The 21,059-nt window shown below is 44.7% G+C and overlaps 1 protein-coding gene across 1 annotated transcript in view; it reads right to left on the reverse strand.

Annotated features, from left to right (window-relative positions):
• Positions 1–4,585: 4,585 nt before the first annotated feature.
• The window catches only part of LOC104320922 (sodium/hydrogen exchanger 2-like), a 34,000-nt gene continuing 17,526 nt past the window's right edge, over positions 4,586–21,059 (reverse strand). Inside the window, exons 6-12 of the mRNA XM_069811564.1 lie at positions 19,813–19,902; positions 17,831–17,901; positions 16,506–16,670; positions 15,704–15,818; positions 14,245–14,379; positions 9,732–9,798; positions 4,586–7,695 (exon numbers count right to left, since the gene is read on the reverse strand). Of these exons, the coding sequence (XP_069667665.1) occupies positions 7,559–7,695; positions 9,732–9,798; positions 14,245–14,379; positions 15,704–15,818; positions 16,506–16,670; positions 17,831–17,901; positions 19,813–19,902 (780 nt within the window). The 3' untranslated portion in view covers positions 4,586–7,558. The remainder of the gene's footprint in view (positions 7,696–9,731; positions 9,799–14,244; positions 14,380–15,703; positions 15,819–16,505; positions 16,671–17,830; positions 17,902–19,812; positions 19,903–21,059) is intronic.

Consider the following 21,059-nt stretch of genomic DNA (forward strand, 5'->3'; position numbering starts at 1 on the left):
CATTGCGTGGCCTTCAGACACAGAGCGGTGGATGTGCACCTGATGGGAGAGCTGCACTACAAAGGTCGTTTTCAGGGAGGTGAAAATATACACCACGTCTCCAGCCTGCTTAACCATCTCTTTTCTTCCAAGCAACCTCTTTAGTCAGCTAAGGGAGAAGAGAAATCATTCTGACACAATACAGCCTCCCACCGAAACCCCTTGGCGTGCCCGTGGGGGAGCAACGAGCAGCTCCGCTCCTCCCGCGCTGCCTTGGCAGTGCCGCCTGGGAAACGAGCCCTCCTCAGCCCTGTAATTCTGCATGAATAAACGTGCACCATCCCTCCTCAGCCACTAACTCACTCTCCCGTGTTTAGCTGCCATCTCCACTGGAAGCAATCCCTGCTCCTGCAATGGGTTTGCACGGAGGTGCTTGTGGTCAACCCTCGCTACACCTCCACTCATCCCATTCCTACACATATTAAACCCCTCCCAGCCCATCCACTCTTTTTCCATAGTTTTGAACTGCAATAACATACCCATCTTGCAGTCATCTGGTTACTTAGCAGGCAATGATTACTGAAATGAGACGACTTCTTCGTATCGAACGTAAAATTATTAATTAAATACAAAGTGCAACGTATCTATCACCTAAATAATCTTCAATATGTGTAATTTCAATCAGTTGCCATTTAACTAACACGTAATACTGGTTAAACCTGTCTGAAGTAACAAGGAAAATCGGTTGCCATCCACTCTTGTGATCTATATCTCAAAGCTGAATACGACTGACGGAGGAGCTTTGGCAATGCTTGAAGGAGCTCGGTGAAGACAAGGGTTTGCACACCAGAAGTGAGGACTTTTTTTGCAGATTGCATTGCAATTGCATAAAATTAAAATGCAAAGTGGGCACTTGTATATTTTAAAAAAAGGGATTAATGCACGCTTCCACATTTATGTGTGTGCTTTTTAGTCAGCTGTATCTGGCATTGCTGTATTTATGCTAATGCGTATTCACAAGTTAGCGCTGTTTGCCATTTGGAAGGTGTCCTCAGCAATTCTCAGTCCCATTGGCACAAAAACGCCTGCGTGGCTGAGGCAGAGCATTGCTGGTGCCCAGCCTTGGCTCCTCACCGGCTGTTATGTGCCCAGCCAAACATTTTCCAAATTCTTAGGCTGTGGAATAGGAATTGAGTTTGCAAGGTCAAAACGCTTCTCCATGCCATGAGCTTTCCCTTCTCCTTGGCACACCCCCACGCACGTGCCCACCACCATTAGGATCTGAAAAATTCCTGGACATGATGGACAATGAGTCTGTGGCCAGGGCAGCTGCTCCAGCAGCACACGATGGGAGCACCCAGGCTTACTGGGGACAGTTAATGCATGTGATGGGACTACAGCCCCCTTCTGTTTCCTTCCATTCAGCTTGATTATTTTCTTTCATTAGACATCAACCCCATTGCAACCAGCCAGCCCAGACGGTGCTGGCTTCTCACACCAGCAGGTTGTGGGGGCTACCAGAGGAGCAAACTCGCTCAGCCAGGGTTCACCTAACTTCTGCACCCCCCTTGCTTCACTATTTCCCTTGTGCTTGGGAAAAAAAAGTAGATAAAATTAAAATTTTTATAATAGGAATGTTTTTGTCATAAGAGTAATAGTTCCTTTACTCCTCAGAAATAAAAAACATCTTTATTAATTATAAGATTCAGACACATTCTGATTTCAAAGTCTAAATTAGTTTTTTGGTTTTCTTTTGTACAAGCGTTTTGTTCATATAGATTTTATACAATGCAACAGACAGCCTTGTTAATAGACAGGACACACATATACTAGAAGAAAAGAAAAGGAAAAAAGAAAGAAGAAATGGCAAGAAAGCCACCAATAAATCATTCCAGCCCCCCTCTCTTCCTCCACAGTGAGAAAGGGCTGGGAATTTTCTGATGAACTAATCAGAAAACGTGGGGTTTAAAAACCAAATCTTTTTTGAGGAAGGGCTGGGGTGAGTGAGCACCTCTGGAAAAATTTTAAGAAGGGCATTTCTTAATTTTGAGTGTTTAATTTCAAAATTTTCAAAGAAAAAGTTCTGCTTTGGAGGGAAAAACACCTTTTGATGTCTATCAAAGAATGATAGTAAATATGTAAATATGATACTAAATATGTAAATTTATGTAAAATTTCTAATAAAATATTTTTTAAATTGTGATAAACTCATCCATATTTTTTCATCTTATCATTTCCTGGGCTGCTTTATGATGTTGCCTTTGCATCTGAACTCTGTGTGGGAACGTGTAGAGTGTTGGGGATCAGACTGCAGACCTGGGGCCGCACTATTAACATCCAACATCCAGCACTTGATATTGGGAGACCATAAAGAAAGCACAGTGGGGCCATAAGGACGGCCCAGTATCTGCCCAGCATGAGCTCCATAACACTTTGTGCATTTACAACATGTAGGATAGGGGGAGAAAACAGGAATAAAAGGGCTTTTATTTTACAAAAATACTGTAGAATAAATCCTGGAATCAATAGTAGATTTTCAATTTCCCTAACATAACGGGATTTCACTCTCCATCCCTCACAGCCTCACCCAGGGCTCAAGGAGCCCTGATTTTACTCTACCAGCAGAGATAGTCTTTAATTTAGAGAAGGAAATAAATTATTTCCCAGCCAGGAACAGCAAGCCCTGGCCCCAACACTGGCCCCAGGTCCCACAGATGCTCTGCCCGGTCCATCCCACCCCTCAGCACGAGGTCCAGGAGGCACCTCCAGAGGGTGATGGAGCTCTCGGTTGGCCTGAACAACTATTAGGACCACACTTGTGTCCTCCTACAAAGCAATTCTTTGCATGTCAAACAGGCTGCCCTATATATAGGCGCTGGGCAGACCAGAAGCTCCTCTGCCTGTCTCCCCAGCCCAAAGGCAGGTATTTGGGGGGGGAAACCATGGAGGGGAGAAATCGTCCCAAACCAGTCTACAGCCTCCTCTCATTGCTAGCCGGTGCCTTAGTTAATATAACACCCCTGGAGCACCATAGCTACAGGTTTAGAACCCCCATCCTAAAAAAAACAAACCAACCAACAAAAAAGTAACAGCCTGCCACACCGTCTAAGCCTACAGAAACCAGTAACGCTGGTGGTTGTCCTTTGCAGCTTGCGCTGGGATCTCTGGAGCGCTACGCTAAAGGTGTATTAACTGACCACCACCATGACCCGTGCAGAAGACAGACACCAATTATCAAGGAAAACGACCTTCCCTTTCCCCCCTTACCTCTTCTGGTGCCAGCGGGGAGCTGCCTTCAGGCTCCCCTTATCTAGAGAGGTCGAACAAGGGTACCACCACAGACAGCCCTAGGACCTATGTGTAAGGAAAGGGACGTTGTATCCTAGGCATTTTAGTGACCTTTTTTTCCTAATTAACCCTGATGATTTTTTTTTTCCCCCCTTAGCTTTTAAAGTGAAATTATGAATCTCCAAAACATATATACTTTAGCAAGGACCTGTGGCTAGTCAGCTCAGATTTTTCACAGAATTAGTGTTTTACCTTTTGACTGATCAGAGACTCCATCAGCATGGTCTGAGCTATCATTATTTTTCGTGCTTTGATCCATGCTTACAGAAAAATTATATATTATGTAGATAGGTCAACATATTTTCACTCTCTCATGCTGAAAGCAGCAGATTTCTTGCAATTTTATAAATAGATGTGATTCAGGGCTGCCTTCAGAGACTTTTCTGAGTCTCTTTGGCAATCTGCATACCTGGAGCTTACCCTGACGATCTCTCATGCTCCACAAGATGTTCCACGTAGTGTTTCCTTAGGTAGATGGGGTGAATATCTCTCTTGGGTCTTTGCCTTTATCATTGTGTCCACAAATCTCAGAACAAGAAGAAACCAAGAAGGAGAGCAAAGCCATCCGGACCACGACAAGTGCTACCAACTTTGCCTTGGAAATGCCACCAACATCCCTGGACGGTTTTGCAAAGATCAACCCCACAGTATGAACTGCACAGGGAAGGGAGAGGAATAGATATCCATATTGGCATTTGCCCCTTTAATTCTGCATTAAAATTATAATCACCAGTTCATCTCCATCCCATGCTCCTCTTTCATCTCTCCCGTCTACATGTCTCTTGGAAGAAGCCCATAAGCCTGGATGTTGAAAGATCCTTAATGTTTCTTATAAGGTTGAATACCGCCCAGTACTTGATGTCAGGAGAGAAAAAAGCTCAGATTTGCCTCACCTGCTTCTTAAGTGTTGCCGGTACTTTCCAGGATTAAGCCATTATAATCTCCTGAAGCAGTTGTGAAATAAAATAAACACAAGTGTGATTTTCTGGTCAAAATAAAAATAAAAAGAAGTCCACGTGCTGAACACAAATGCTTTTTGGAGTTGCGAGTGCAAGGGAGATTTACAGCCTGATTTTTAAATGCGGCTGCTTGAGCTATGTGCCCAGACCTTTCTGATGTAGTTTTTGGGCTCTCACTTTGCCATTGAGCTACTGCCCATCATTAGTGACTTTTGCCTATTTTAACCTTAACTTTCAAAAGACTCCTGTAAACTTCCAGAGTAAGCACAGAGCAATAACTCTCTGAACTACTAAAGGAATCAAACTGATGCAATTTATTTCCACAGAACCATGCAATATTCAATGATACACCGAATCCATGTTTTTAACACTTTTTAAAGGACTAAAACCCTGGAAAGAATTAATTAGGCATGCTCTGAAGCCTGAGCATTTAACAGTTTTCCACTCGGTTGTAGAATTTTAAGACCACCAACACTGGATACTGGCAAAGATTATCAAAGGTATTCTGGGCTGAAATACATACTAGTCAGAGGGCTTGGCCACTAAGCAACTGGAAAATACTTCATGAAAGCTTTAGCTGTGCTATTATATTTTGTAAAGAAACTTTAAGAAAAAATCCATAGTATCTACAAGGTTAAATTTGGGGCAGAGTGACTCATTGGGAAAATATGTACTGCACAGAATATTGTCTTCTCTGCAGCTCAAGCAAATTGTTAATACAGCAGAGAGGTATTTATGGTCCCAGCACTGCAAAGCAAGGTTGAAAGGGATTAAAGGGCTGGGATCCATGCAGGATCCGGCAGTGCATGTGCACAGGGATGCGGGGCTGGCTGGAGCAGCCTCGAGCCACCGAGCCGCACACCTGGAGCCGAGCCACATCTGGAATTGCTAGAAGCTGGGAGACCCTGGCATCAAAATGTCTCGTCGTGCTAAAGTGAGATGAAAATGTACAATTTCGAAAAAAATGCAAGCAAAACGGTTTCTAATTTTCTCCACATCAGATAAAATTTCACTTCAATTTTCTGGAAGTGTCCTGATTTTTCTAACCATTTCTGTTGCCTGCTACAGTATTACAAAGAAATCTACACATGTCAAAACAGCCACTGTTTGATAAGGTCCTTGGCAGCACATAACGATATTGCAGAGAACTCATTTTAGACGATGGGAAACTCAAACAGAAAAAAGATCATTATTTAAGTACCCAATGCCCAGAAGCATGAAGGATGCTGTACAAGACAAAGATGGTACAGACATCCAGATATTTTGGACAAAAGCAAAAACAAACAAAAAACCAAACCACTAAGCAAGAATTGGCCAAGGGATTCACAAAGTTTCTATCCTTGATTTAAAAAAAAATTTTAAAAAAATTGGTTAAAAACTCCTTGGCAAGCAACTTGATTTATTTTCCTTTTTGCTCTCCAGCTACAGAATAAAAAGGACTCGTCTTAGTAAATCTTTCTATAGCTACTTACTGTGCAGAACTTAAGGAGAAATTTTAAACACCATGGACGTTAAAATGCAGCTAAACAGCAGACATTTCAACTCCAGATAGCCAAGGACCTTCAGATTCAGGTGGGGGTTTTTTTTCCCTCTCACTTGTATGCAATTGCTTACGCCAATAAACAGACCATTTTTCTCACTTGTTACAATCACTTGCCTTGCTCGGGACCTTGCGATCACTGAGCAAGGGTTGCATGGGGCAGAGCTGAATGTGCCGCTGTTCAAAGCGGATCTCCCAAAAAAAAGCAGGCTTGCTGTGCTGGACCGATGACACCCGGAGAGGCACCTCCACGTGTCACCAGCTACTGCTGACGTCACCGTGAGCGTGTTGCAGATGCAAGGAGGTCATAACTCTTAGACGACCTCATAACACAGCATATTTAATTGAAAGAGAAACGTAGTACATTACAACATATTCATGTATGTTGTGTTTTACAACATATTCAAAGATGGGCAGTTTTCTAAACAAAGCGTAGACAAATCCAGGACTCCCACGCAAGATGGGTTAAAGTAAGAGACAAACCAAAATTTTGATAAAGTAACTGATGATGACGATGGACTTATACTAAAATTAATAAATATGTACATATATGTATATACACACTTAAAATACACATATAAGGCTAAAAGGTCCAATTTTCATTTGCAGTGAGGTGAATTTCCAGTGATGGGGCAGTGAAGAGTGGCCTTCAAGTCAAAACGGACTACATCAGCTTATATCAGGACACTGTAAAGGAGTTTGTTCAAATGAAAATGAGACCTCCGTGTCATTACAAAGCAAACACACGCAATTTTAAGTCTTTAAGTTAAAGCGAAAGGCCCCAGTGTAGCAGGCAGTGGTCTCCTGGGGCCTTTTGGGTCCCTCTCTCTGCCACATCTTCTAAGGAGACGCTCTCAAACCTCCTCTGACCCTGCACCTCTCGGCTACGGCAGCAGAGATCAGCTTAGAGAATCTTTGCGGGCTTGCTGCAAACAACCAGCCACAGCGCAAGGCTTGCCCATCTATTTAAGGGCTGACACCCTCATCTGGTATTGCCACTGGGTTTGGAGCGTCCCCGTTTTATTTTTTGGGGTGAACCATTCCTTAAAAAAATTTTAAAAAAACAGTGAGAATCTATTTTCCCCTTTTAACACAGCTGCAATAAGTTTTCATTAGAAGAACTGTGTCTAGGTGTGGGACAGACCCTCTGGTAAGACACAACACCTTATTTAACTATATGCTTTAACTTGGGACTTCACGTGATTAATGTTCATAGTCAGGACCCATCAGTTCCTCAGGAGCAGAAGAGATCTTACGCTGTTTCTGCTGTCTTTCCTGGTGGCTTGTTCCATCGCCTAATAAAACCCTTTTTGAGATTATAAAGTTTTTCCTAATATATAATCTAAATGTTCCCTGCTGTTTAGTCTACCCTGCTGATTAATGAGAAGATCTAATATCTCACCTTATTAAAACACCCTTTCTTGCAGTCATAGAGAGTTTCAGCAATTTTCCCAGAGTGAACAAATTTTTCCTAGACATTTCTTAGAAATTCTCTCTCAGATATTACCTTGCATTGCAGGTGCTCAGCTGTGCATCTTTTCCCTTGGTTCCCATTAAAAACCAGCATTGTGCAATAAGAGCACACATTTCGATGCAAACCACTCAGAATATTTTGCCCTGTCCATGCTGTCCTTTTGGGTATGCATCTTATATACATTATCTACATGTATAGTACCCATCCATGCAACAGAGTCATATCCCCGATGGGAAGCCAGCAGCATCACTTGTGCTTTTACATCTCCAAAGTCAGCTCTTTCTCTGTGTCTTTCTTCTCACCCCAGGCCGTACCGCTGGGCTGCGGTGGTGGGATGACACACACAGACTTCGACCGGTTCCGTTCCACTTCCCGAACCTTTTCTGCATTCCCCACTGTGGGAAAAGAAAAACACCAACTTGTATGAGAAATGTTCTCCTTTGTGGGTCAACAGGAATGAAGAAATACCGAGAGCTACCGAGGTGGCCATTTGCTCATTGGAGTTGAGCTATTCCACTGCAAGGATCACTTTTCAATGATAAAACAGAAGACAAAAAGATGAGTGTTTCAATGGAAGAAAAAGAAAAAAAAAAAAGACAATTTAAACCCTATTTTGTACTTTGAAATATGTTACTTATCTGGATGAATATCATCCTTCTTTTGTCAGTCCCCACCATCAACTCCACAGAACAAAAATTCCTATCAGTGACTACTTTAAAACAGCTTTTCAAGATGCAGGTGTCCTGCTGGAGCACCTATAATGTCACGTTGCCACATAAAGTGATTTTTCTGGGGGGATGTACATGCAATCACGATGGAAGGGTTACAGTCTCCTTCAGCCCTGTCGCCAGGGTATGTCAGGGGCTGTTGTCCTCACATTTTCCCTGGGGCAAAGAAAAACCCAACCTTCCAAAAATACTGATTTTATCACTTTGCTCTGCTTACACTTACATTTTTCTTCAGGAAGAACATAGTTTAAACTTTTTAGGTTTCTTAGGTTTTTTAAACTATTTCTAATAAACTGTGGATTAAAATAGCTACATCCCTAGCAGATGTCCATGTTGTGAACACACGAATGCCACACGATTGTGTTCCTTCCATCTACTCTTGCAAACCTGTACTAAGATACTTTTGTGCAGAGAAAGTGCCAGCTGTTCTACAGCTCTTTATTTAGCAAGTTTTCAGTTAACTATTTAAAGAAAATTACAAAGGAAGAAAACATTAGAAATAGAAGGACACAAAAAGATTGAAAAGAAATTTTCTTGCTTCTTAAATATTTTTCTAGTACATATGTAATGAAGAAATATTCTGTACATTAATGTTAGACCCAGCCCCTTAACCTATCTCAGCCCATATTGCGAGGCAACATTATTTTTTCTTTTTTTTCAACAAACACTGAATCTTTTCAAGCATCACTTTTACAGACATGATTGTGCTAAAAGGTGTTGTGCCAAGTATTGTAAAGTTTCGCACTGAACATCTCATGTGGTTCAGAGGCTGAAATGACTCTGTCTACAGTTTTGATCAGCTATACTTTGTGTGAGGCTTCATTGATATTAAACCTTTCTTTTTAAGTGTGAAAACTAAGCTTTCAGTTATCTAAAAACTGAGCTTGGGCTTAGAAAAACATGAGGTCTTGAGACACGGATCTTTCTCTAACAGATATTCAAAACAGACAGTGCTGCTAATGGGCCTCTCAAAATGCATTTTAATAATACTTAGCAAGCAAAAAAAAAATAGAACTTAATTTTTGGAAAGCATTTGGGCACAAACTTCATGTTTTGAAGTATCATTCATTTTTATAAGTTTTTAGTCTATGCATTAGCACCACCGTAGGCAGAATGAGCTGCAATTGCTGCCAAACAACTTAGTGCTTGGTGGAATACGGAGAACGGTACCAGTTTCAAACCCTTGCCTGGCTGGATACGGGAGGCAAGAGAACTCTGGGTAAATTCACACACCCCTTGCAGCACACGGGTAACACGGAGGTCAAACGCCTGGACGAGGATCTCACTGCGATGGTTCCCAGCACCTGACCCCAGGTACTGCCTGGAGCACCTTCACCACCAGCCGTGCATCCCACCACACACTGAATCTCCTCTCAGGTCGGGCTGGGATGGGGCTGGGAAGGCTTTCGGGTCTGCTTTCTCGGTCACGATGCTCATCTGAGGAACCCCACGTTGTCCCCCGGGGTTGGAGCGACATCCCTGCCGCCCTGCCTGCGACACGCACCCCAAAGCTTCCCGCGGCGAGGGAGGGAGGGCAGGAGGCTTCGCCATGGCTCTCTCCCAAATCCCAGCCCCGCAACGGACACGCCGTGGACCTCAGCACATCCTTCCCCTGTCACCTGCTGGGTCATCCCATGGGATGGGGCAGGGTGAGGAAGGGAGGTGAGAAATCCCCACCGGCAGCCACCAGGTCCCCAGCTTACCGGTGAAGGAACGGCACAGCTTGGGCTGTGGGCCGGAGACGCCCCGCGCTGAGTAGGAGTCATCCTTCTGTGATTAAGGAAGAAAAGTACTTTAATGCATTTATGAAAACCGCTAGCGAGTCTGTTAATGACACTCCTGCTTCATAAACAAGCCATTTGCAATCCCCAAGGACTCTGTTTCCATTTGTTTTACTTTTGCCAAGAAAAACAAAAAGAACTACTGCTAAAAATAGACCGAATAGATGGCAGGAAATATTTACAGACGCTGGTTTGTTTCGAGTTGGTGGAAGAGGTCTGAGCTCTCCAGGAGTGATTCGGCAGGTAGGATGGGAAGGAGCAGCCCCGGAGCGGGGAGGACGGGGCAGAGGCAAAGCCGGTCCCCAGCACATGGACATTTCTCACCTTGGCTCTTCCCCACCTTGGCTGCAGGCCAAGGAGGCAGGTAACGAGCTTGCACTAACGAGCTCCCTGTCCTTTCACTCCAGTGCTAATCTCCACCCTTCAGGGGAAAAAAAAAAAAAAAAAGAGGAAAAAAAAAAATCAGGTAGCACAATGCTGCCTGAATTGTTCGGTGCTTCTGTAAACTGGGAATAAGTCTCTTACGCAGCTGTGATTTGGCACCTCGATCCAGAAACCCAGACTGCCAAAATAACTCTGGACACCTCCCAGCCTAGTTTTCTGTTTTGTTTCGGTTCGTTCTCCTCCCTCCCCTAACGAGGACCGATGCCCTCCATCCCTTGTTCGCACTTTTATTGACCATTTTAATAACAATGCCTTCCCAGCTCCAGCAGCAGCGCCCGGCTCCCTGGAAAGCCATTCCCAGGGGCATTTAACGATTCTCAGAGCATACTCCATGAAAGGGCTCCGACATAATTACCAAAGGCAGTATGTCATTTACGCACATGGCTTACAGGCAGCTCCAAATAAGCTCCTTCTGGGGGAGTGTACTCGTGTTTTGGCAGAAGAAAAGAGGACGAAGTTGCCTGGCTACAGGTGCAAGGATTTTCTGGGTGCTCGGTGGTAAATAAAAGCTATTCTGGGTCTCAGAAACCGCCCTGCCAGCGTACTCTGTGTTGGATCTTTGCCTAAAATAAGGCAAGCCCAAAATCCGGACAGCGTTCAGAGCCAGCGTGATGCACAGCTCCAGGAAGCAGCAGCCTTCGGAAGGAATTTTGTCCTTAGGCGGAGGAAGGCGAACTTTCTGCTGGAAAGAGATAGTCTTGGAGTTAATCCCCTGGGCTACGATTCAGATCTGAAGTCACCTCGTAGGCCTGCCAAGGTTTTTTCTGCCTGGTGTAAATCATTTAACCTGCACCGTTGGCTCGGGAGGGATGAGGACTGTTCTTTTCTTACCTTTTTTCTCTGCCTTCCCTACTCACTCTGCAACCCCTCCTTGGCAGGGGCGTCTAACGCAGCACAACTGTAAAAGCAAAGGCAGAGACCTCAAGTGCAGTAGAACCCCAAGGCACCTAAAGCCACCCAGGTTAGAGAGAAGAAGTGATTCGCCCCGGCCGAAGCCTGGGGTCGGTCACGGACCGGTGCCTGTCCTGGCGAGGGCACCGGTTTCTCCGCACCGACTGTGGAAGGAGATGGGTTGTCCATCAGGTGAGATGAACTTCGCTCTTGGGTCTTCCCCAGCCTGTTGGAGCCCCAGACCTATAGGAAGATGCTCTTCCATCCATACCTTATTCTGTGGTGACCGATACAGGGGGAAAAGACCAGCCAGCACCTAATAAATTATGAGATGAATCTAACTGAGCTACAACAGCTTCATATTTTAATAGCAAAGGACTAACCAACTTCACTAAAAAAAGAAAAACATATATGCAGCCAGCCAGCAAGCAGAAAAAGCAGTGTTTCTACTGAACCAAAGGGATTTCTTAATTATTCACTCAGCTCGCAACAGCTAACTGCTTGAATGTACCGCCAAAGCTTTTTTCAAATAGACTGGCAATAGAAGACGTGCAGGCGTTTCACCAGCACCAGAGGGGTTTCAGCGGCCCTTTGCTTGAAGTTTGTTTCGCAGTTTCTTGGTTTCCTGTTGGGTTTGCAAACACAGTTGTAATGCTTCCATCTCGTGGTGAAACGCAGAATAGAAAAATGAGTGGCATAAGAGCATCTAGTTTTTTCTTGCTGACTCAAAACCTGGAAGGCCAAACCCTTCCCTTTGGGACTACAAAAGATGGAGTATCTGACAACTAGAAAAATCTCAAACGCTAACTAGCTACATTTTTTCATTCGTTGCTTTTTTTAAATAGGAAAATGCCACTTGCTTGTCAACTTGGCATGAAAGTAAATCTGAGCAGCTTAATTTTTTCCCCAAAATTTAAAATATTAAGCTGCTTTTAATGGGCTGAAATCTACTTTTTAGCACAGTGTTCCTTCTTTCTGCTGACAAATTCTGCAATCTGTCCTCCTACAGCGTGAAGTAACAGCATTCACCCACCCTCCCACCTCGTGTTAATATTCCAGGGCTCTTTTAGAACATTATCCCATCACTTTTGGGTATAGTCTTATTTCTATTCACAGTAAAATGAGGCAGCTCTTCAAAAACATTAGCAGGTAAGCCGCTGATCACACAAAAGATGCTTGGCTTTTCCTTTTGGGTGCAGAGGGATGCTTCTTGGGCTTAGAGTCACCCTTACAGATGTCACTGGAATCACCTTTCTGTATTTACATCTGCTTCCCTTAGACTGGCACAAAGCGAAAGTAGCTGCCATAAAGAGGTGTGACTAGCACCAGCAAATGACTTCTATGAGACAGCAGTATTCAGCATCAAATTGGCATTTTGCATAATCCATAGGAGCGTTCGCCACCCCCATAGGGCATTAGCCCCCATCCAGGAGTCACTATAGAGGCGGAGTGAATTCTACTGCTTTTGCAATTCCCCCCAAAAATATTCTGTTCTCTGAAAGGCCAGCTGTAAGCATTCAAGGTAACAGGAGAAACGGCCTTCCCAAAGGTGCTAAATTTCCTACCAAATGCACCGCAGTACCTAATGGGAGCAGCAACGAAGGGCGAAGCAGGAGCGCAAGGGTTAACAATCAAATGTCCTTAAAGTATGTAACGTCGTGCTCAAAATCAGCCCTAGTTTGATGTTGTTCTTTTGAAGTTTAATTATACCAAATGTTCTACAGGAACATGCCATGTTCTTGCCTATCTATTTTGAATTGTAAGTACCAATCAGCATGTAAATGATCAAATTAAATCTTTTAAGTTGTTTGCAAGAGCCAGAACACCTTTCTGTGAATGAAGGGCTGAGAAGCGGCGGCATTTGGTGCGTTACTGCCGTTCTCGGTGGGCTCTTCAATGACTGGCATTTGAACAAAGAAATCAGAGTGGAAGAAAGCCTGCGGCAGTCCCGAGTTCTTGCGCTGTCGTGGAAAATTACTATCTAAATAAAGAGGATAAATTATTTCTTTTTTAAAAGGTCATTCTGTTCTCTTCAGCTATTGCGCCTTGCCGGCCAGATTAAAGACCACAGTTTGCACTTGGACAGTGCTCAAGCTCGAACCATCCAAACCTAAGATTCAGAGAAGTGGGTAAAACTTAGGGACGGCTCAGCAATTACTGCTGCTACCCTGGGGGGGTTTGGAGCAAAATACAGGGGCAGAGGGTTAATTGCTTTTCCTCTAGAGTAAGAGTTACAGAGGATGGGGGAAACTGAAAAGACCAAGCCTGCTCCTCATGCACCGTTCCTGGACCATTTTGTCTTTCCACAGGGAAATGTTGGTCCAGCTTCTCTCACTGCTTTCCAAAGAAGTCAGCAAAAGTCTTCACCAGCACAGACATAGTATTTACCTTGTTTCTCCTCTAATTCAGAACAGGAACTGACACAGAGCTGTGCCAGCAGTAAATTTGGACTCAAAGTGGTTCTCCCAGGAATCCAGTACGCAACACTTCCCTCTATTTTAATTTCTTCAAGTCTGCCCAGAACCATAGCCGCTTTTAAAAAAAAAGAACTCGCCTCCAGAATAAATAACAAAGCTCACAGTAATGTTTCTGTCCCTGCAAAAAGAGTTGGGGGGAAAAAAAACCACTGAACAGTTTCAAATATTTACAGTCCATCTGGACAGCTGACAATGGGGGAACCAAATTCCCTCCTTCGATGAAATCTCCCAGAAAAGAAAACATGGGAAAACCAGACCTCTGGATCTACAGGCTGAAGCCCTATTAATAACATTTGCTCAGTAAATAACTTTCCTAGCATGGATGGAAGCCTGTGTTCACAAAGCACCGAACGGCACTGCACGCAAGATGGCTCGTTTGTTTGTCAGGAGTTTGGTTGGGTGTTTTTTTTTTTTTTTTCCCCTCGGTATTTCCTACTCACTGGAATGCAATTTAGGATTGAGACACACTTTTTTTTTTTTAATTTAAGGCAACGAGATTTGTCTTTAAAAGGAAATACCACCAGCAATAAACAGCACTAGTCCTAGCGCTTGTTATACCCGCAGAGGGAAAGCAGCCTGTGCATGGTTCTCTGCAGGTCCAAGCCTTCCCTGCTCCCTCTTACCTCTTTCCTGGAGCTGGCCGTGTCGCCTCCGCTCACTTCCACCCGCAGGCTCTTGTGCCGGAGGATCAGGATCTCCTTGGCGTGCTCCACGGGCTCGGACTCGCCGGGAAGAGTGTGCCTGTTGTACGCCGGCCCCTGCACGTTGCAGAAGAAGACGACCACTGCTAGAGGTGGGACTGTCCATCCCTCCGCAGCCGCATCCCTTCTCTAGTGCCCACATCTTCCAGGGTCCTTCACCCCCCTGTAGCCACCCTGCCTAGTTGTGGGAATAAACTGATCCACTCAAGGATGAGAGGTGGGGATGGAGGGAAAGAGCCAAGAAAGGAAGAGGGGGACTCCAAACTCTGCTTCTTTACGCAAAATTGCCCAAGCGATCACTGAATGACGAGACGGAGATGCATCTCTCTTAGTCCAGTGACACACCGACCTAGCGCAACTACTCTGCTCGAGGCGTCTTCAGCCTCAGTGCCTCTGCCCAGCACTCCAATATTTTATACCAGCCTCACCTTCGTATATAAATCATGCAATCCGCAGGAACCATACATCCTCCTTCAGAAGCCTTAAACCAACCAAACTTAAATCTCCCACTAACATCAGTGGGAGTTGGGATAACTCTGTTGCTACAAGGGGTGAGGCTGGATTTAGGCAGGAGTAAGTGCAGACAGGAGGTATGTCTTCATCTTCATCCTGTTCACTATTTCTATAGGTTTCCTCCCAGCCTTATCTGCTTGCTTCCCTTGGCTCAGCAGAGGGACAGGAGGGGGTGGATGATCCCTCTGTGCTGAGCTGCCCACACCAGCCGCATCCCCAAGGACTCGGTATTTCATGCGTAATCCATAAAACAAAGGCTTAGGCGGGTTTTAAGGATAAGGCTCCATGTACCACCATGTGAACAGCAACTACAATGCACAGTCCTAGGTGCTGTGTAAAGCTTCAGACAGATTATTCATGAGTTATTCTGTAAACAGCAAGTGGTTTCTATGTTATTTACCAGTTGTACCAGTTTCATGGCAAAACTGCCGAGCGGCTTTAAAACCTCGGCAGAGTAATTCTTACTTGCAGCTCACTGACTGTGCTCTCTCCTATGGGGATAACCCCATCCCTGCTCTGCCCTGCAGGTAACCAGGAGCTGCTGCAACTGCTGGATCTGCTAACCTGATGCCTGAAGATCCATGCGCTCCTCCTTTCTCCTTTCTGGTTCTGGGTACTGATGCCTAAAATACTTCACGAAATTATAGGCTGACTGGGTGAACCTTTCAAAAGCTGTCATGCTGCAAACAGAAATGTGCCACTGACTTGGAAACTGGATCTGGCTTCACACAGCCAACTATTCTCTGCTCACAAAGAGATATCATTAGTAATTATGTAAATATTCATAACATCTGCTCAGGCTGTTAGGATAAATGAGATAACTTTTGTTATTGGACATCTAAAGTACGGATTGAGGGAAGAGTTATACCGTTCTCCTTATTCGGTACAGGTTCCTTGCCAATATTTCCTGTATATTTTCCAGGACATCCGGATTCAGAGCATCCTCCAATTTTTTGTCTATTTTGACAGTCCTGTCGTTGTTGCTGCAAAGAAAATGAGAACGCCTTATTTTGGAAGATGCACAGCAGCACAGCCAGTGCATCCCTGAAGCCCAGTGTTCACGGCAGCCCTTTCGGATACCACCACCACACGTGACCAACAGCTAATCCTTGCAGGTGGAGGTCACCGCGGAAGGGGCATTGGGTATTTGCATCAGAGCTGTGCCATCCGCGTGCTCCCTGGTAGATAAAAGAGCTGTGGGGAGCTGTGGCAGGGTGGAACCATCGGCGAGAGATGAGACAGCCATTCTGACCTGCAAATATTTGACCCTGCTGTCTCAGCTGATGCTCGTTCTCACTGTCTGTTCCTTCAGTATGCGTAATGGTGCAAAGCTATCAAAAAAGGGTGCAAGAGCCTCTTTTTCAGAGCACTGTTTCTGTGTAACTCTGGGAGGAATACAGGTGAGCCTCCACGTACAAGATCAGAAACTGTTTGTTCATCAACGCCAGTAGATTGCTCATCCACCTGATCATTTTTAATACCCGCCTACTCATCTTTAAATAGTGTTTCCTTTGCATCTGTCCAAGCTATGTTGTTCCTTCCCCTGGGATAGCCTGGCAGGGAAGAGCAAAGGAGGCAGAGAAGTTTGCAAAAGCTTGTCATAACTGTTCCCTCCGGTGGGAGGGTTGGGAGGAGTGACAGAAAGGGGACGACCACAGGGGAGCACTTACAGCAAGGATGGATGAGACGGAGCATGACCCAGCTGCCCAGCTTCTGCCAGCTCGATGGCGTGTTTCCGCTCCAGCTTTTCATAGAGAAGCACGATACTCGATTTTGGCTGGTCGTATTCTCGAAGCAGGATCTTCTGCAGGTATTTGCTGTTGAAATATTCTAATCTGTTTGAGAACAAAACAAGACATGCTTAGCCTCCTCCCACCTCTCCCCAGCACCTAAATGGACCTGAGCAAGCCAGCAGGTTCATAGTCCATGATTGCCCCATATTCCATTATATTCCATTACCTTCTTTCTAGAAACCAACAGTCCCAGAGGTCAGTCCTCAATTATTTCTGCACTACAGCACCTGAGCTAAGATGTTAAAACTCTGCCAAATACAATAAAAACTCCCCAAAGTACCAGATTTGTCATGAACTCTACTATAAGTGCTACAAGCACATGCGGTAGCCCCAAGGGATGCAACAGTTTTCAACACTTCCAGATTCCCTCTTGAGGCGTTTCCTCTTGCTTTCTGCTCAAATGCAGCACAACGTTTGGGAAAGATCTAGCTGGTATCAAATACTGTTCACCAACCTGCTAGCGAGGAGCCAGGACACTCCTGAGCAGCAGCGATTCCCATACCCTCTAGTGGCACTTCCAAGCACTGGCATTCCTAAGAAAATCCCTGCCAGCTGCATTAATCGGAGTCCTTACCATGAAGGTAGCTGCACCTGTATCTGCACAGCCAAGGAATTAAACCTGGGAGATTGCTATTGGTATATTTTATGTTATTTGTATTTAAAAAAAAAAATCTATGTGTACAATCTACCAGAACTTAATGAAAATTGAGCACTTTGCTACGGAAAGATGTAGAGATCCTCTATAATTTGTCAGTCCACGACAAGCAGTTGCCCCTCCGAGTGCTGCAAGCTCATATTTGTACCGTTACTTGGGCACACACTGGGTTGGGGTCCTCGGCTCCCACACGGCCAGACGGGCAGGAGGGCACGGGCAGCACCACTGCAGGCAGGGACAGCCTAAAGCCACACGAGCCGTGTGTCGTGCCGGCATGGCCCTTTCATTTTCAGCAGATTTCGATGGCCAAGAAGGGACAAACACAACAGGAGAAGGGAAAGGAGTCTTTTTAGGCTCAAGTACAATAGGTGACCTGCAAGCAGGGAAGCGCCCCGAGAACCTGGTCTCGCCTTGGACAAGGAAAAGCTGCCCCTTGGTGCCACAAGGATGAACAAGGCTCAGCTGCCCACAGTGGAAACTTAGGGAATAGAAACCAGCCTCATTTTTTTCTACACATGTACACAGTTGTATTTCGGCAAATCCTTACTTGTCTTTCCAGTAATACTGTCCCCAGTGTCCAGATATATCTTCAATGCCAGCCAGCAAATGATCCAAGAACTAAACAGAAGAGAGGATTTTGCTATATACCGGTTGCATGTATTGCATACGTGATGAACTCAGTCAGCAAACATCAAAAGCCAGCAGACAAAACAGGAGATGCTTTCAGCTCAGTACACAGCACCGGTAAACAAGAAGAGGGGATGTCGGGCTAATTCCCCATCCAGGCATCCACGAGTATCCCTCGGTTCTGGAGTACAATAAGTGGTTTGGCTGCTTGCTTTCAGGTCTGTGCAAGCAAAGAATAATCGCTGAGGGACGTGGATCTGCTCATTATGATATGTACAGGATGGCTGATGGCTTGCATGTCCTGCATATTGGCCCTTGATAAAGCAGGAAATACTCATATTGAGGGTTTTGAGGCCAATTTGTCTCAGGAGATCAGTATCTTCAGGATATAGATGTAGATAACGTACAAATGATGCTTTGACTTGAATAATAAATACTGCCTTCCCCCAGACACTTCCCACACGAAATGAAATCATTGGCCATATTGTGCCTTATACAAAAACATTATTATTGCTTAAAATTATATTAAAAATTCCAGACAGGTTGATTTTTCCACCTGGAAGTTAAATCTCTGTGATTTCCCAAATTGTTTTCCCTCCTACTGGCACCTCTAAACTGGGAGAGGGCTCTGCTCTCCTGCAGGTCAACGCCCCTCTGCACTCAGGTACCAATGTCCCTGAAGCTTCCTCCAGCTCTCATTTTTCAAAAAAAATTTTGTGGGGTCAGAGGCAGAAAAATTTCAGAGCGGTTCACTCGGCCCTGCAGCCTGGTACAGGTTTAGAGTCCTCGCATTGCTATGAGCAGCTGTATGGTGTGAGGACCAGCAAATGACACACACACACACCCCACCACTACCACCAATCATCACTTTTGCAAGCAAGAATGTCCCGACTATCCAGATGGAGAAACAAATTTGAGGAAGAAAGCTGCTTCTGGGTCCCTGATTTCCAACTATCTGCATTGTTACTTTCTCTACTTCACTTAATTGGTACATAGCCATTTTCAGCTCACGTTTCCTAATAAATACATTTCCAGGGATGATTTACTATTCACGCACTAACAAAAGAAGAAAATACTCTCTATTGATGATAGGAAAAGACTCTTCAGCCTATTAAACTGTTCTGTTAACCCTAGACAAAGCCCTGTAATACAACCTAATTGTGAGGATGCCAAACAGTTTTTATAAATGTCCTCAGACCTATGTCTTTATATCTAGCCACCCAAAAAGAAGACAAAAATATTCCCAGAGGACTTATACCCACAGAAATATGACTGGGCATAAACAATTAGATTTAGAAACATAATTTTACATTGGATGCAGATGCAAACACAAAGCCTCAGCTAGGTGCGCAGAACACCTTGCTTTCTCATGGAGCTGCCCCGCTCTCTGAAGAAGTCCTCCATAACTAGAAAAGCATATATTTGGATGGCGAGAGCAAGGTGAACTAAACTCCACCTTTGGGTTATGGACTTAGAATCATGGAACAGTTTGGGTTGGAAGGGACCTTAAAGATTATCCAGTTCCAACCCCCCTGCCTTGGGCAGGGACACCTTCCACCTGACCAGGTTGCTCCAAGCCCCATCCAACCTGGCCTTGAACACTGCCAGGGATGGGGCACTTCTAGTGGTTCCCTCCAATATAGTGCTAACCTTACCCTCCCTTTTCTAAAAATTTTTTTTTTTTCTTTTCAAAAATATCCAAACCAACGGTGGTGACGGGTGCTATTCCAACGTAAATAATAACCCACGGTTAGGAAGCCGCATAACACTTTAAAACTGGAAAGGGACTGACCTGCAGAGGATTCAGGTACAATTGCAGGGCTGTAGAGTCCCTGGAGGAACACCGCATCGGCAAAGTGTATTGGAAAGCTCTGGCCGCGTGTTGATGGATGCATCACTTACCCGAATATGGATCTGCTCTCCCACTGTGGGAGCACTCTCTCTTTTCCTCTTGACAGCCAACAAGTCAACGAGAGGACGGATGGTCATTCCCTGCAGCATAACCACAAAGACAAAAATCAGCCTTTCTTTGCATCAAATGTTCTAGGTGGTACCGGCACTGGAACAAAAATCACCAGCGTGGGTAGGAGCCACAGCTACCTTGTTCTTTGCTAGAACAAGACCTGCTGCTTGAGCTAGGCCCCTCTCATCTGCTCGGTTTTATTAGCATGATAAAATCTGCAAAGCTTCGACAACGCTAGAAACTCTGTTCTCCCAACTGTAAGCCAAATATTTTGTTTGCTCGTGGTAGTAGCCTGTCAAAGGGAGGTCACATGCCGGCTTCAGGCTGGGGGTAGGCAGAGAGGGCCGTTCTCCTCATCTGGCATCTCAAAGACCACAAAACGCCAACCAATAATTTCAAGGTCAAGCCTGTGGCTTACTATTGCTTGTAGCCTACCAGATGGAAAGGGGCTTGAAACGTTCAAAATTCAAATGCCTGAAACGATGATAGTCCTTGAGATTTCACAGCATGCAGCCTCCGCCAGCTTTTGTCTGCTAACTTTTTGAGTATTATATGTCACGGATCATTACTCCAATGATCTTTGGTGGCCAGTCGGTGGCTAAGTTTACTAATCAAAGTATCCACCTGGTGGGAAGGGTCAAGGGAAGAGTTTTAATGTCCTTTAAGCCTCATGAGAGAACTTCTAAAATGCTGCTGTGATGCATTTCTTAGTCTGGCTTTGGTATGAAATGACTTTTCTAGGACATGTTTAGAGCAAAAATGATGGAGTGGTTGATGTTTATGACTTCTGAATGTCACAAATGCTGGCACAGAGGAGAGTTGAACACATTTTTAATTACAGAAACAATTAATGTGTCATTTTAATAACTAATAGCAATAAAAAAATGCATCACTATTCAGAGCAAATAACATAAAACTCAAAAATTCAGAAATAACAGATATTACAAAAATTAAGTAGAGACTATGCAGTTTGGTCTCTTGCCTTCACTGGATAATCAGCTGCATTTGTTTTCATTTTAAAGTGGCATTTTGGAGTTTTATGACCAGGAATCCTAAATTTAGAAACACCTGGATTCTTTTGGCCCTTCCTGACCTTGGGAGCATTGTGGGAATCCCATGTGTCATTTCACAACACACCTGTAGTCCCCTGTGATGCTCCTCCACCCACCAGGGATAACTCATCTGG

This window comes from Haliaeetus albicilla, chromosome 23, assembly GCF_947461875.1.
Source record: "Haliaeetus albicilla chromosome 23, bHalAlb1.1, whole genome shotgun sequence".
Classification (NCBI taxonomy): domain Eukaryota; kingdom Metazoa; phylum Chordata; class Aves; order Accipitriformes; family Accipitridae; genus Haliaeetus; species Haliaeetus albicilla.